This window comes from Phalacrocorax aristotelis, chromosome 6, assembly GCF_949628215.1.
Source record: "Phalacrocorax aristotelis chromosome 6, bGulAri2.1, whole genome shotgun sequence".
NCBI classification, from domain to species: Eukaryota; Metazoa; Chordata; class Aves; order Suliformes; family Phalacrocoracidae; genus Phalacrocorax; species Phalacrocorax aristotelis.
Genome location: NC_134281.1, coordinates 38,772,791 through 38,789,717, shown reverse-complemented (window position 1 = coordinate 38,789,717; position 16,927 = coordinate 38,772,791). Strand labels below are relative to the sequence as shown.

Genomic DNA, 16,927 nt, shown 5'->3' with positions numbered 1-16,927 from the left:
AAAGAAGTATCTTGGACAGCACCATATTACAATGTCTGGTCATGGAAGTCTCCTTCTCTCTCTGCAGATTTATACACATCCACACAAAAGTTTGATTGGAGTCAGAAGAAGTCTTTCCCAGATAAAAGCCACAGCTAAAACACCACCAATCCTCTACTAGTATGTCATTCCAGAAACAATCCAATGACAGAGCAAAGTTGGCCGCTGTAGGTCCCAGGCCCCCATTAACAGTGTACCACACCTAGCATTTCTGCTGATATACCTTCTTGCGCTGAGAATACGTGGTACCACTAACAGTATATGTACTCTTAAAGCAAGGAGCTGAGAGATAAGAAATGTCTTACTGCAAAAGAGAAAGCTCTTAGAAGCACAACCTCATTAACAGAGAACTGGCATTCCTTATACTACCTGTTCGGCTCAACAAACCCCGTGTTGTACTTTAACACCCAACTTTCTGCCCTTGGTAGCACAAGATGAAGCTCAAGAAGAGTGTACCCTAGAGAACATGTAATAAAATTCAAAATATATTAAAATCAGGCAAACATACCTACTACCTTCCTTCAACAGTGCGATAGCAATCCGGATCCGATTCCTTAGGAAGATCAGCATCAGTATGATTATGACCTCAACAACACAAAGTATTATCACTGTAAACAAACAAACAAAATGTTAAATTTATCAAGAACCAAACCAATATGCTGCCTCTGTAAACTGTTTTTTTTTTCCTTTTTTCCTTGTATTTTATACTATTGTTCATGAACTCCATTAAATTCTCTGCTAGAGCAGTTCTCTCTTTCTCCTATGCAATTCCCAACCTCCAATCCCATTTCATAGTTTTGTAAGTTCCCGTTTAGGGAAATTCAACCTGCAGAGAGTTAGTCAGAATGTGTAGGACCCTGACATGAGCACTTATAACTTTAGAAGAAAAATGGAACATATTTTCACAGATAATGATTTACTTAAATGTGACTGTAGTATTTGACCTTAGGTACAGTTCACCCTTAACAAGTTCTACTTCTCATAAACAATCATTTTGTATGTTCATACTCTAATGCTCCTAATTTGTAGTATTTAGATACAATAAAATAAATAAGAAGGAGATGAAGAGTCAACTTTGCCATGAAGAGTGTGTTTTTCTAATACAGATTATTCTAACATTTAGATGTACCTAAATCAATAGGTTGGTTTGAGCATGAGCTCCTTTCACCTCATTCGAATTAAAAAAACCAAAAAAAAGGGTAAGATAGGACAGTTTTGGACAAATTCTTTTCACCTTCCTGTTGTGCTGCTGGAATCATACAAACTTGCTCTGAGTTCAGAAAGCTGAGAGCACCACGTCCCAGAACATTTCCTCTCTTAGTTATGAGCAATGTTTGAATCATAATCCAGATCCAGTTTAAAGAGTCCGCTTCAGTAAAAAAATTGTCTGGACTTCATCTAGAGACTACAGAGTCTTTAATGCCTGAAGCACACCTCACCTGACTCTGAGATATATACATTATTTCTGGGTGCTTCAGATGGTTGGACAACATCTAAACCAGCCCACCAGTTGTGGATGGTTGCACACAGAAGGACCTGTCTCCTCCAGCTGAAACCAAGGAGTTTTGTGGAGGGAGACGAAGACAGAAGGGATAGTATGCCTAAGCATTGGCTTGTCTGGAGGTTTGCAAAGGGACATGGAAATTGGCTTCAGGTCCCACAGCTTAGACATAGTCTCAGAATCCAGACCAAGCTAGTCACAGATGATGTTAGACTGCAACCCCCAGTATTACTAGTACCCCTAGCCATCAGAACTGCAGGTGGCAAGTGTCCACTGAAGTGCTCAGAGACACAGACTTTGTTCAGAAAAGGTTTTATTACACACATTTCAGCATCTCTTTTTGAAATGGTTACCCATAAAGGAATACATGTGCCCTTGTGGCCCAGAAGGCCAAGGGTATCCTGGGGTGCATTAAAAGGAGTGTGGCCAGCAGGTCGAGGGAGGTTATCCTCCCCTCTACTCTGCCCTAGTGAGACCACATTTGGAGTACTGTGTCCAGTTCTGGGCCCCCCAGTTTAAGAAGGATGCAGTACTGCTTGAGCAAGTCCAGCGGAGAGCTGCCAAGATGATCAGGGGACTGGAGCATCTCCCTTATGCGGAAAGGCTGAGACACCTGGGTTTGTTCAGCCTGGAGAAGACTGAGGGGGGGATCATATTAATACTTATAAATATCTGAAGGGTGGGTGTCAAGAGGATAGGGTCGGAGTCTTTTCAGTAGTGGCCAATGACAGCACAAGGGGCAATGGGCACAAGTTGGAACACAGGAAGTTCCACCTAAACATGAGAAAAACCTTCTTTCCTGTGAGGGTGACAGAGCAGTGGCACAGGCTGCCCAGGGAGGTTGTGGAGTCTCCTTCCCTGGAGACATTGAAAACCCACCTGGACGCAGCCCTGTGCCCCATGCTTTAGGTGTGCCTGCTAAATCAGGGGGATTGGACGAGGTGATCTCCAGAGGTCCCTTCCAAACCCTACCATTCTGTGAGTCTGTAATAAATAATCAGGCTTCTTTACAGATGGTGTCATTTCAGTTCAGCTCTGTTAAGTTAATGTAGCTTGTCCCAAACATTGTGAAAAAGTAAAGCAATGTCAGTACATGATAAGTTCTAGACTAGGACTAAGGGGATCTATGTTTTCTTCAAGGATATGTAACTGCTTTGCTGGATGACTTTGGAAAAGTAATTTGATCCCAAGCACCTCAATTTACTCATCTGAAAGTGACACTGACCTCTAGATAAACTATACATCGGCTGCTAAGAATCAGGCTGGGGAAGTGCTTGGAGAGTTACATGAACAAACATACTGAAGTCCTAATATTCTCTAGGGACAGCATACTAAAAAGTTCTGCCTCAACAATATGTAGAAGATGCCTCATGAGCTCAATGATCCAACATAGAGTTAAATGAAGACACAAAGCAGAGAAAGGAGATTTAAGCCACAAACTACTACTCTATTAATTTAGCTGCCAATAGGGAGAGGCAGTGTTTTAGGTTATGTCCCATTCATCATCAGTTAGTGTCTGTGTGCCTTCTAATAGAGCAGTAACAGCAGTGCAAGTAGTATTTAACAGATATTTGTTCTCTCTTCCACCCCTTCTACCCTGGGGAGGGATGTGTATGCTGCAAGCTGTCTTGTTTCAGTAGGATTTTATTTTAAATACACTGCCCTTGTAAGAGAAGACAATGAAGCACTTTTGAAAATAAAGGTGATGAGATTTGTGGTGGTTCATTTCAGAGTCTTAGATGACCCTCCAAGAAAATTCAGTGACCCGAATGTAAACAGTTCTACAAAGATGTGTAGAGTTATTAATCTGACTTCTGGGGCCCTCAAAGAAGGAGAATAAACAGAATGGGAGAGAAAAATGCCCCTCCTATGCAACTTCATGAGGACTAACTTTGTTATGGCCTTCTACTTCCCCATTATGAAGACTGAACACAGAGGAAGTGGAATGCTAATAACATAAGAACTTTTCACTCTCATCACTAGTGCGATTGCATTATCTCCCCTTACAAATATACTAGCCTCCTTGCAAAAAAGTAGATCTTTGCACAATACAAAGAAAGAGTTTTTCCTTCTCAGAGCGACATATGTAGAGGACGAGCTCTAACAAGGCAGAAACTGTAGCAAGACAGTGATTGATTCTCCTGGATATTTATTAACAGATACCAAGTTTAAAGGACACTTACTAAATGCTAACCATGTTTGCCTCAGTTGCAGGTACACTCTGAAGTCTGTCTGGAATCCAATATCGTAAACAGTGAGGTCAGATCCAGGTATACCTTTAAGATGATCATACTCCCAGTAACAATGCCAGATGCCTTTTAAAAAACAATCAGTATACAATGAATGTTTCTGAAAAGTGCAAAGACAAGCTTTTAAAAAAATCTATACAAGCCAAGTCCTCAGCATGTCAGGTAAGCAAAAAAAAAAAAAGCAAGCATTACTGTGAGACTAGTCAATTGTAACATCACATATACAGTAAAAAAATATCAGTACAGGTGAATACAGACTAAGCATACTGTGGGTAGATAATTAAGGTTACTACATCTGGTGATAAGTATCAGCACAGCTGGATTCTTACTAAATTTTGCTGCCAGTTAAGCCCTTCTCACTTAACTGTGTCTAAAGCTCGGCGTTAATTCTCCCAGTTGTACCACTTAATTGATGTTATTACTGATTTTCCTTGCCCAAACTTAAGCAATAAGGAAAAATTGCCTCAGAGGCTAGAAGATTACACCTACCGTAACCTATGATTCCAATTACACCAAAGATGAAAATCCAGAAGAGAACTCCAGCCGTGAACCTCAATAACACAAGGAAGAGCAGACTCACAATCATTGCAATGAACAGCCCACTAGAAAAATAAGAAACAGAAACACAGGGAAAACAAGTGTAAGAATCTTCACTTTCTTGCATGCCTGCTACTCCAAATGAGAGTCACTTCATCTCACATAAGAGAATGATTTGTAAAAATGTATTTCAAAATATTTCATATGAAATACATCCTCATGGCTATTATCTGCTATTAGAAACAAATAGCTTATATAGGATGATCTCACAGGGCTGAGCCAGAAATGTTTGTATACACTGCGTTCTCAGTTTGGCTGAATGGGACATGTACAATGCCTTTTTGGTCATTTACACCAGCTAAGCAATTCACTGCCTTTTTCACACCATGGTCTAGTCTACAGTACAGAAAGTTAAACTGGAGAAATAGAAATACCTATGTGCGGGGAGGTTGCTGGTTTATGTCCTCCATTGAAAATCCCTACTTGCAAAGAAACAATGCTAGTAAAGTAACATTCTAGGGGCTGTCCTAGAAAAAAAGGAGGAAATTTAAATTTAGGAGGAAAACCGGTGATCCTTTCTACCCATCAAGAGAGGAAATGATCAGGGCATTGTGATGCATAAAAAGAAACTGTTAAGAGCTATCAATGGGGCCCTAGGAAAGACATCTGCATAGTGTCTTCTCTTTATCAAGTCTGGGGTAAGGAACTACTTGTTTTCATTTCATTCCCAGAAAGCAAGTCAGAAAGTTAAAAATTACTGCACAAGGCCTTTTTACTCAGCTAGGCCTTCTAAAGCAATGTGAATAAAGCAACGTGAATAATAATCCCATGCAACAAACATCCAGCTCAGATGCTTCACAGAACATTTAATTTCTCAGAATTTTTAATTTTGTATTAGTAGACTCAAAAAATGTAAAACCTCTTCATGCCTGTGTTCAGTAACTTATCTTCTGAACATTCCCAGCTTATTTAGCCAATTACCAAAGATAAAAAATGTGTCGGCCTGATCTTAAGCAATCAAAACCAGATGTCTTCGGCAAACTAAGCCAGATGGGCAGAGGGACAAGAACAAGAACTTCAGCTTATTTAGTTAAATCTTTGTTAGCTGGTCTTAAATTCTAGCCCTTTAAAGGCTTCCCTGTATCTTCCCTTTCTGAATGGCTTGTTTGAAATTCAGAATGTATTCCTCAAAAAGTGTTTTTTGGGTTTGGAGTTTATGACTCTATTCTTGAAAGCAGTAAGTTACCTTTATCTAAAGTTTATTTTTAGATACCCATGAGTCCTAGTAACACCAAAACTGAGCACCTGGTAACAACTGTCCTCAATAGACTGGTCCCCTTAAACTGAGGCTTGAAAGCAGCAGCTCTTTTCGGATATGCTAAAAGGAGTAGTAGAGTAATTCCATATTTAATTTCTAATCAAGCCTCCTTTCACTATCAGGCCTTCATTGTCATCACCCAAACTCCAGCACTTAAATATGTTTGTCAAGAAAACATTTGATGTATGCTATCATTTGGTGAAAAGCGTGAAGAAAATTCTATCCAACTACTTTAAAAGTAGGAACAATTCCTTATAAAAATACCGTATCTGAAATGTGGAAACTTGCTTCAGTATTTAGAATTTCTGCACAAAAATGATCAATTCTTCCGCCAGCCTATCTGTTCAGTGATATCTCCTTTGAAAGAATCTGCACTATAAACCTGATTTCAATAAGGGATCTAGAGAGAACCGAGCTTGCGGAATACCAGTGAGTTTCTTGCCCCTGACTATTGCGAGCACAGCATCAGACTAGGAGAAAGCTGTCCTCCCACCAGTGACTGAACACCTTTAAAAGCTGACAACTTATGTTTCTGAACTAATTCTCCATATTAATTTTATTATCTAAAGTTTGTGTATTTATTGTCGTGGAATTGCATTCAGGCTTGAATAATGTATACTTAATGTATGCATGTTTTAGGCTCTCACCTTTTTAAATTGATCGACACCCCGGTCCATCAAAAACAATATTAATGGGCTAAGAATGCACATATACGTACCTATTTGCTTCAGCACAATAGCTACTTCTTTTGTTTCAGTGTCACATTTTTACTAATTGGTGATTAGTATTAATTGCAACATAAAGTTAATACTGTTCAATATTTTTTCTTCTTGATGTTGCTTTGCCTGCTGCATTGGATTTATTGATTTATACTGGATTTATGGACTATAATGGATTTAACTATATATTGCTAGTATGAATTTTAGAAAGTATGTGTTTTATATACATACTAATAACACCTAGAAACTGCAATGGCTTTGAAAGTCTCTTAATTAAGGTTTTTCAGTTTTGGAATTACCACACAGATGGGTCCTGCAACAGAAGACAGCACCTCCTGTTTTTCGGCCTGGTAGACTATTAAAAAGCTACTCCAGATCAACTGACAGTCTATGTATGTATGCTGTGCTATTCTTTCCTCATGTACAGACCATAACATTACTATCATGTGATGAAAGGACATTACAGTTGCTTCTTGAGTTTAAAAGTAGGATTGGTAGCAAACACATGCATAATCTATTTTTTAATTCCCTGCATGCTCCAAAGTGAGTTTGGAAAAATTAAAAACACCCATGGAAGTCTTACATTAAAATCCAATACCAAGAAATGGCATAGTCTTCAAAAATTTTCATTCCAACTGATCTTGCATCCAGGACATTATTGATGCCGCTGAGAAAAGACAAACCAAAGAAAAGGTTGCTTTAGGTAGACAAGCAGAATTTATTTAAACAACAAATAGGCTCAGTGAAAGAATTTGAAATATCTTTGCTAGTGATAAGAGTATATTACTATCCTTCAGCTCCAGTTCTGTAACCAAACCAACATCAATCACAGTTATGCCAAAGTAAAAAAGCAGTGTAAAAGTGTCTATACAGCCCCTGAAAAAGCTTTATTAAAAAAAGCTTTATGAGTACTAACTATCACCATGTCAAAAGAAAAGTGTATACTATTAAGATCTGCAGTGTACCAAGAGCCGCACAGTTGTGACTCTGGAACTGCTAATAGCAGAGGAGCAGAAAACAGCTCAGTAAAGAAAAAGGCTGACTTTATGGAACTGCTTTCCTATCCTGCAAAGTGCTTGCCCATATTAATGTTTTTCTAAGAAGAAATGAAGGATCTTCTCATGAAAGAACAGACAATGTAGTTGTAGATGCCAGAAGGGAACTTAATACGGTGCAGGTCCTATTGGTGTTGGTAAGGTGCTAGAATGTGGTAGCCTTGGATTGAGAGGTAAGAAAAGGTATCCCTGTGCTCAAGACAGGCTAAGGACTGACAGCAGCTGGAAAAGTGAGGCTACTGCAGCAGTTTTCTCTCATCCTGGTTGATGCCCAGGATTGGAGATGCTTGCTGTCCAACTGCAAGGGAGGTGGTGTTATGCGTCAGAGCCCAGTACACCACTTTTTGACCTTTAGACATGTACTAACAACAGAAGCACTCTGATGAGGCGAAATGCCCAACGTACTAGGACAGTCCATGTTAGCGGAAAGGCCATCATAGGAAGGTAGAGCTGAAGCCATTAGTGGCTGGCCTGAGTCCTGCAGCACAAGGATTTCATTTTGAACCTCCTTTAGCTTTCTTTAATATTAATTTTTTGCTAGGAAAAGTAACAAGAATTATTTAAAAACTGACAGTCATTCTGAGACAATCAGACTAACACTTTTGGCTCCTCGCTCATTTCTGCATACCACAGTGCTGGTTTTCCATGCTGGAACTTTGCAAGTGCCCAGGCACAGAGAGACCATTTACTAGCAAGTCTTCCCTGGCTACCCTCAGCCATTTGCTACAACTGATTCTGATTATTTTCTCAACTCCTAAATTATATTTCACAATCTCAGAACCAAACAAACGAGCATTTAAAAAGGGTAAAACCTACTTTGCAGCTTCCCTGAGATCAGTTACATTTCTTGTTTTCCCTCTTCCATCTTTGAATGTAGTCTGATTTGCCACGGTTAGCACACCATTCTTCGTGGAGAAGTCTGGGAAGCATCTCTTAAGAACTATTCAAAATATCAAAACAAACCATGCATATTACATTTCGTGTCAAGCTCCACTTCCATTGCTTGTCTTACGTAACATATTTAAAATAATTTCAGATTCACAGTCAATTGCTTTTCCACTGATTATCTAACGAGATGTTGGCTTTGACAAATCTTGGAAGAGCCATTATATTCAAGATTATGATTTTTACGCTCTGGGGCTTTTTGTCCAAGCTCAGACATGGTGGGATTAGCTTTCAACTGGAGATTCTAGGTGCTACCCAGTAACAACAGTAGTATCTGTAGCAGTTTAAGAATTTGTAATAAATGTGGAACTTACTCTATGTCAGTATCTGGGCAGCCTACAAAAACTGCAGCTTCTCAAATATGTCAGTTCATGGTAATAATCAAACCAGCCCTCAGGGACAAACTCAACATGACTGGTCATGAATGGTATTAGCACCCAAAACAATACATAACAAGTGTCAGTTCCTCATGCACCAGATAAGCTGCAGTACCAGTCACTATCACTAGATATTCTTGGAGATGAAGCAATGGAAGGACAGAAACTATTGGTTAGTTAGAGAGAGGAGGAGATTATAAAGGCGACAGAAAAGGAGAGATGTTTTCATACTCATTTATGTTGCCCTGCTCTTTGCTGCCAAAAGTCCTGGCTTTCATTCCAAAGGGAAGTGCAGGTTAGTCCTCCTACACAGCTGTACATTTAAGTTTATATAACAATTCTGTGCTTTCCTTATTAGGTTCCAACAAATACTCATGTCAGGACTCAGTATTCAGTCCAGAATATCTACCCCACCAATTATTCTGAGGAAATAATTAACATGTCTCTTTTCCTCCCTCTGTAATCTTTGCCCCTTGTTGTAGTCTAAAAGAAGGTAACAGCTTCTTTGCAGATTATTTTGTCTGTTGGCTTAGTTTGCATACAAATTCTTAATATTTTTTTTTAAATTAATCCATATTTTCTCTTTTTGATAACTTGTCCCTGGTTTATATGATGCCTATTTTAAAGCATGGAAAAATAAACAGCAATCTCTTATTTGCATGAGCTTCTGGGTCAGTGACAGGTGCTCTTGGTATTATACTTCTGCAGCTGAGATGAGATCTGAGACCTCTGGTTATCTACTCAGAAATACCTGCCGACCACATTGACAAAAACATTTTTTGGCACCTTAATTCCTCTGTACACCCTGCATAGCCAGCACTGCAACTGAGAAGTGAGCTGCATTGTAACTGGGCTCAAGTATCATCTGAATGTCAACAGCTGGCCATATGATCCTTCTTACATTCATGGCATTTTCTTGATGCCAATGGGGTTTCTTGCTCAGATGTTTTTGGAAGGCACAATTTGAGCTGTAAAGCTTTTGTTATGAGTGATGATTCAAGGGCAAGAAAGTGCTCAGTTTGACCTGATCACATGCTAAATGTTCACTGGTGGCAGTTAGAAAAAATAATAATGAATCTTTACACTTTCAAACCATTTAAAATTGAACAGATATCACTGCCAGATAACAGACAGCTCCTAGTGACCTTGCCATTAAACACTTTTCAGACTGGAGTTGTGCTTTAATGTGAACGCTTATAATCTGCTAAGATGTGTGTAAGAAGTAGAACCACTCACAAGGCCTGCTTGGAATGATCATCGAAGGACAATCTTCATCACGTAGGACTTGAGCAACAGACTAAAAAGGGGAAAAATAGGAATGCTGAATACATAGCAGAATAACTATGTGGTTTTTGTTTCTCACCCAGTCTGAGAAAATGCCCCAAACTGGGCTTTGTAGCCTCCTCCCCAAACTTGACTGGTGGAGCTGCAAGATACATTCACGATGTAAGTGAGAATCCAAACTATCATTGTGATTCGGAAAAAGACTATTCTTCTTGACTTTCTAGTGACAAAAAAGAAAAGACCTGTTCACTTTGCATCAGCATCCAAGCCAGAAGTGACTGGGCAAATGTTCCTTGCCTCCCCTTCACCTTTTCTCTTAAAGTAGGGTAAGAATTTAACACAATTAATATAGCTGAATAAGTTACCTGAAGGATAGACTAATTTTCCTAGTGAAATTACTAAGTAGCTATATAGATGACTCAGGAGCCTTAAGAACTGCTTGAGGTATTCTGCTCTACTGCTGTGGAGTACCTAAGTACTAAAGGGTACTGCTTGCCACAATACTGCAACTACATGGGTAGCTGCAGATATTCTTTTAAGCAAACAGCAATCATTTAAAGAGTGGGGGATTTGGTGTGCTTACAAGACCTTCACCCCTGATTAAATCACATCAAAACATATATATGGGACAACTCCTTATATAGTGAAATCAGAATAATTCAAAGCTTTGATGTAGCTCAGTAAAATAATGCATATTACATATTGTTTGAAGAAAAAATGTATCCCATCATCTACTGATACATACACACCTTGCGAGGATTGTTAAAACCGGGTTTGCAGAACTGCCTGAAGTAATTCCACTGATCTGGTTTATATCTGTAGGAAGCCTGAACATCGATGTAGGTTGCAAATCTGTCTGGGCACTTTGAGACACAGAGCTGCAAGAGAAGAAAAAAGAATGAGCAAAAATACACTGGGAGTAGAGGAGAGTAAGGGAAGCCAGTGCAATTAAAAAGCAAGCAAAAGGTCACACATAAAAGTGCACTGTATTATGGAATTGCCTTCAGTAATGTTTACTGCACTGTTTAGAAAGGGACATATGTTTTCCTTTTGATTCCCTAGATGAATATGTCTAAAATTCTTCGACAGAATACACTTTCAAAGTCTCTCCTCATCTCTGGTATATGAAGCCACTCTCTGTTTCTTCTTAGGCTCCACACATTCTGGTAGATATGCAGAGCTTTCAGTCTGTTGAAAAAGATTTTTTTTTTTTTTAACACCAGGAAAAAACCTGCCAGGTCCTCCTCTACTTCCATCAGCAACAGTGTATATGAGCAAGGTGGTGCAGTAGCTACTTTCACAGGATACATGTAATTTCTTTCTATTACCTTTATAAGGAGAACTTTATTTTAAAAAAAAAAAAAGTCTCATGCTGCTAAAATTGTTCCACCCTTCTACACAGTCACTTCAAATATATCTCCACAGATATATTCAAGTCAAGTTAGCTGTAAATCAATCAAAGGTGACTTTTTACTACTGACTAATGATGAATCTCACCTAGTTACAAAGCAAGAGGGGTGCACAGGCCAGGAATGAAATTCACACTGCTCAGGGTACAGCCATTATAAACCAGATTTCTGTCAGAAATCAAGTGAAGACTGGGGTTTGATGAATGCACCCACTCAGGAGTTATGATTTAGATTTAAGTAATGGAGAAGCAGCCACCCCAATACACAGACTCTGAAGGCTCTGCTGGTCACTGGAACCATGCAGGTATAGTACAGCCATTCTGACTCCTCAGTGTTTCTAAATACTGTGAAGTAGTTTGAAGTCCATCTTTTTAGCAAGTTTCAGCCTTTTCTAGAAGGCTGCTCTCTGCTTCCAAAGCTGTGCTATCCAAACACCCTTTGCAAAGATCTGCTCTACAAGTATCAGAGAGACATCATGTACCAAACTGTGTTTCACCTCAAGGGCATTCCACCATATATGATTCACCTAAAGAAATTTTGGGAAATGATCTTGTACTAATCCTTAGAACAGAGCAGATGCTGCAAGAGGGTCTTTCTACATTATTGATACAGTTCTGTGGACTACCCACAGGCCAAGGAAGAAAGAAGTTTTGTCCTTGCTGGAACAGATGACTGTCAAGTATACACTTTACTATAACCTCAGTTTCCCATCTATGATACAGGCGATGAAATGTGATGTCTATGGATCCAGTGAACTGTAATAACAGTTTGCAAATCCACAGTCTTACTCAAGAACTGAAGCTCTTCCCATGCTAGTTCTTGGGTTTTTTTTTCTCCTGCTATTTGATATGAATGGGACAGGAATTAAAGACCCTGTCTGCAGTTCAAAAGAGGAATTATCAAACAAACGTTTCTTCAGCATTTTCACAAAAGACTAGAGAATTAACCATCTGCAGTAGCAAACAGCATTCAAAAACATTCTCACTTTTGGAGAGGCTGTATATTTGAAAATAAACCAAATAAGTACTCTGCTCCCCCAAACTCTCCTTCAACGAGTATTTCACCTTACTTGATTCATGACCACTGCCAACTTGACCACAGCACCAGTCAAATCCCACACAATGACCTCAGTATTCTGAACAGGCTGAATTGTTACAGTAACAGAGTCTAAAGACTGCAGGGTAACAGTGTCGGTGTCTGCATGTGGACAGATGGGGATTCCTGAAGCAAATCTGCTGCTGATAGAGAAAGTTTCCATTCTGACAGCAACTGGCCAGTGTTAAGAGGGTTCTTGCTCTTCCTTGCTGGAGATTTCCATCTCTTCAGCTGTGTCAAATAGTCCATATGGTCACACTAACTGATAGGCCAGAAACATCTATCAAGGATAGGGATCAGGAGTAAGGGCAAGCTGGAATGGGAAACATTTTTAAATGATAGTCAAATAAATAGACAATTAACATTTGTAATCAGTAAATTGGTTACCATATAACAACCCTCATCCAAATTAATACTGGACTTCACTGAATGTTGTCAAGATGGCTGAGACCATACTGTTACCTGCAGTTCAATTACATAATACAATTACTTTGGCAGCAAAGCTGGATCAGAGCAGCCCTGCACCTAATTCATCTGATCTACCCCATGCCGTAAGTTGTTGCCTTGTAAGATGAACTGACATAACCGGTTGTGCAATCATTCAGCAAACCACGTCAGTAAAACGGTTTAATGTAAAAAAGATCAGGAGGATAATTTTAACCCACACATGTTCAGTGACTGGGTTTATTTCACAGCTTCACAAGAAGTTGCAGCACAGCTAAGGAAGTACAAATTGTGGCATAAGGCAAGAACAAACTTTCAAGATCTTCACTTTTGAAAGTGCCATCGGCTCTAACCACACCCAGATACTCCTGTCACTGGGGATATGCACATTTTCTTGAACATGTCTAGTTTGGAAAATCTTACATGTCAATCAAAATTATTTTTGCATGCACTGATTACTACTGGATAGCTGCCTGTGATGAATTCATAAGTAACAAATTGCTGCAGTCAACTAAACAGACTTTTTTTTGGCAACTCTTATCCAAAATACACAATCTTGTGCATTCCTATTTATTTTATCTGGCCATCACAGGCTATAGAGACCGTGTGCTACACACATCATCTATAAAACAATCTTATTATATTTTGAAGGATAAGAACAACAATTTTAAAATCCAAACAAATGTATGTCTAGTTCTTAAGCACCACGACTAAGAGACAGGGAAAATATTTTATCTCTGTATTTCACTCACCTGTGTTGTAGGGCACTGTAGGTTTATTAACACTACGGGGCTGGCACATTTCAGAATGTTAAAGTAAAACAAAATGGTCTTGTTCCTATGGAAGTGAATATAAGATAATTAATGTTATAAATATGGGTGCTTATACATCCTACCATTAAAAAATTTATAGCATACATTGATATTTAAAGTCTATTATTGTGAATGGTCATATTGCGTACACAAGGCAAAAAACCAGATCTTGAGCAGACCTTGAATGTTCTGTGCCAAGACGCCTCTGAAACCAGAAGTACTTGTTCTAAAGAACGCTAATTTTGAGAAGCTTTTTCCACAGCAAGGTTTTCAGCTGAAACAACCCTGGGCACTGTTACAGGTATCTGTAATCCTGCCTCTAAGAAGTAAGGTCTGTAAAATACCCCTGCAAAAACACTGTCATCCCTTTGCTTACACTGAACATACTGTGTATGTACTGCATGCAAAATTACTATCAGCAAATGCTACACTGTAAAAGCTGCCTATTTTTTGTTGATCAGAAGGTGGCACCAAAATCAATCAAAAGCTTTTTATAGTTGGAAACCGAAAGCAGCTGGCCAGGGAACAGAATAATAATAGCATCTGCTAATAACGTTGATAAACCTCCTTTGATATAAATATGGGACAGTCTGAGGGGTTTGCACTCCAGGATCCACACACTTCACAGCTTCTGGAACTTGGGACCTTGAGGTAGTTGTCACCTCCGTTTGGATTTGTTGGAAACCGATTACCCCAAGATCTCTGGATTTAAACACCTGGGTTTTCAAGACAGCAAAATACGCTGTTAATCTTTGCTATCTCAGAAAATTATCAGATAGTTCAAGTGAAGATGGTATGGCAGTAGCCCTGCCCTTTTTACAGGAGACTTCAAAGTCAGCTAGCCATGCCAGGACTATACAGTGTCCCTGTAAGAAATAATGGTGCATATGCCCCGCTATGGCTGATGATGTGCAAGAGAACACAGTAAGTGGCGTTTCAGCTACCACTGATCCCCACTGTGGCAATGCAGCACAGAGGGAGCTCTGCCATGGGAGCAGGAGGGCCGTATTGACAATGAAGTGTACTTGGGCTAACAAGGCCGCCCCTCTTCTATATGCAGACTTGGCACGAGTCTGGCTTCTACATATCTCCACTGTATCCCCCAGTCCAGGACATATCCTCTGATCTTCCACCAGCACGTCTCCCGCCAATTGCTGAATATGGCTATGCCTCCAAAGCCATTGTATAGCATCACTGCACATTCAAGCTCCTTTTAAAACTGGGATTAGCTCAACTGCCTGACATTTTACCAGGTTAAATTGTTTTCACGGAGGTATGTTCTACTATGCACTGTTTAAAAAAACATGCATCCTGGCAAAAATAATTCACTATCATTAGCTATTACTTCTTCAACAGAATAAAATTTTGGACTGAAATGTCATTGTTCTTCAGTAGTTTCTTGACAGTATTTATAACCTGTGAGCTGCTCAAAACCATTAATGAAATATTTTTTTCTTATGTCTTAGCCCACTTGCTGACAGCAGAAAAGAAAGTTTAAACATACAAAACACAAGAAAACAGCCACTGAGAACTAGGTCTGTACTCTCCATCATGAAATTGTGTTGTATTCTGTGATTATGCTGGGCTCTGTAGAAGGCAAAACGAGTTTAGAGATTACATGGAGATTGATAGATGGATTACAGGTAGACACAGAGAGGCCTAAGAGAGACTTGCATGACAACACAAGGTAGAATTAATTTGACTGCATGGAATTCACTGGAGTTCAAATGGGTTTTTGCATGACCTGTGAGTGTTGGCTTGGTTTTTAGCTTCTCTCTTCCATTCCTCAGTGAGATTGCTGGGAATGCTTGTTCCAAGAACAAGATTCAAAACACAGAGACTGTGTTAACTTTCCAAGGAAAAAGTCTCAGACTAAGATCTGGAGGACACTGGAAAAACATAATCCTGAGTTAGCCTTTCACACTGCTTACTTTCAGGGCATCTGAAATATCTGACAATGGTATCAATGAAGGCCTGACAAGCACTTCCCACACCTCCACTTCTAGGGACTAGAGGTACTTGTTCAGAGGGGCCTCCTGGCCTACTGCCATCAACATTCTTGCTTTTCCAGGAGGTTGTATTATGTGTCTTTTGGCTTATATTTTTATAAGAAATTCCTCAATGTAGCAAATAAGTGCCGAAAAGCAGTCTCAGTAGCTGTATTATTCTCCAGCAATCGTATATATGGAGGGACATTTGTGAATACAAACTGGAAATCACATTGTAAGAAATAACTAAAGGGAAGACTTGGGTAACAAAGAGAACGAGGGAATGGGAGTGGATGATAAGAATCAGAGAGACGCATCTGGCTACATGCCACACAGCACATGGACGCTGTGTGTCTGAGACTCCCAAACCTATTTGCCCACTGCTTCCTACAGACCACAGAGGGGACAAGGACAAACTGGGGGTGAAGGGGGTGGGGAGCAGAGAAGGGGTTCAGTGAGGGGAACACACACACAGCACAACTTTTTCTCCTAGTTTTTCATCTTCAGGAAGCTGGACTCTCTGAAAACTGCTGTGAAGAATCTTAGTTGGAGGGTGGAACAGGTCTTACACTATCTAGTCTGTTTCCTCTGTTAAAAAAAACTTGAGAGGGTATAAAGTCCTAGTTTAGGACTCTGTTTAGCCTGTTTTAGAACCTCTGTTCCACCCCCTGTCTCCTGCTCCTCCCCTTCTGAACTACCCTTTGAACAGTGGCTTCCTCAGCTTTTTCCCAAAAAACCTAATGGGAAAAGAAAGAAGCAGCAAAGAGCTGTTATAAAACACTAGCTTCTGTTTTGCTTCCTGCATAGCATCCAGCTTCCTGACAGTGGCAAGAGCATAAAGGGTGCCTAATACTTTTTAAAAGGGAGAAGGTGAGGGGAAAAGGCAAGCTATTTTTTAAATTCTGTTTCACAAAACACTTAGATTTTCAAAGAAGACATTGATGTGACATCTTTCTTTCCTGAGCAGCTACTTTCATGTAGAAGTACTTTGTTGATATCAATTAATTTAATTCTCACAATTGAAAATTTTTAAAAAATGGGACACTGAGACACGTAAATAGAGTCGTTTGGCTAATATTCCCAAGGAAGGTATGGTTATGGCTGCCTGTCCCCCAGGCCACTCAGTCTCCTCTCTACTAGCACTGGACAAGCACC

General features: G+C 39.6%; 1 protein-coding gene across 1 annotated transcript in view; it reads right to left on the bottom strand.

Annotated features, from left to right (window-relative positions):
- The window catches only part of SLC44A5 (solute carrier family 44 member 5), a 114,140-nt gene that overhangs the window by 16,485 nt on the left and 80,728 nt on the right, over positions 1 to 16,927 (bottom strand). The window contains exons 5-12 of the mRNA XM_075097239.1: positions 13,725 to 13,809; positions 10,774 to 10,902; positions 9,977 to 10,037; positions 8,235 to 8,358; positions 6,947 to 7,030; positions 4,279 to 4,391; positions 3,724 to 3,855; positions 548 to 647 (exon numbers count right to left, since the gene is read on the bottom strand). Of these exons, the coding sequence (XP_074953340.1) occupies positions 548 to 647; positions 3,724 to 3,855; positions 4,279 to 4,391; positions 6,947 to 7,030; positions 8,235 to 8,358; positions 9,977 to 10,037; positions 10,774 to 10,902; positions 13,725 to 13,809 (828 nt within the window). The remainder of the gene's footprint in view (positions 1 to 547; positions 648 to 3,723; positions 3,856 to 4,278; positions 4,392 to 6,946; positions 7,031 to 8,234; positions 8,359 to 9,976; positions 10,038 to 10,773; positions 10,903 to 13,724; positions 13,810 to 16,927) is intronic.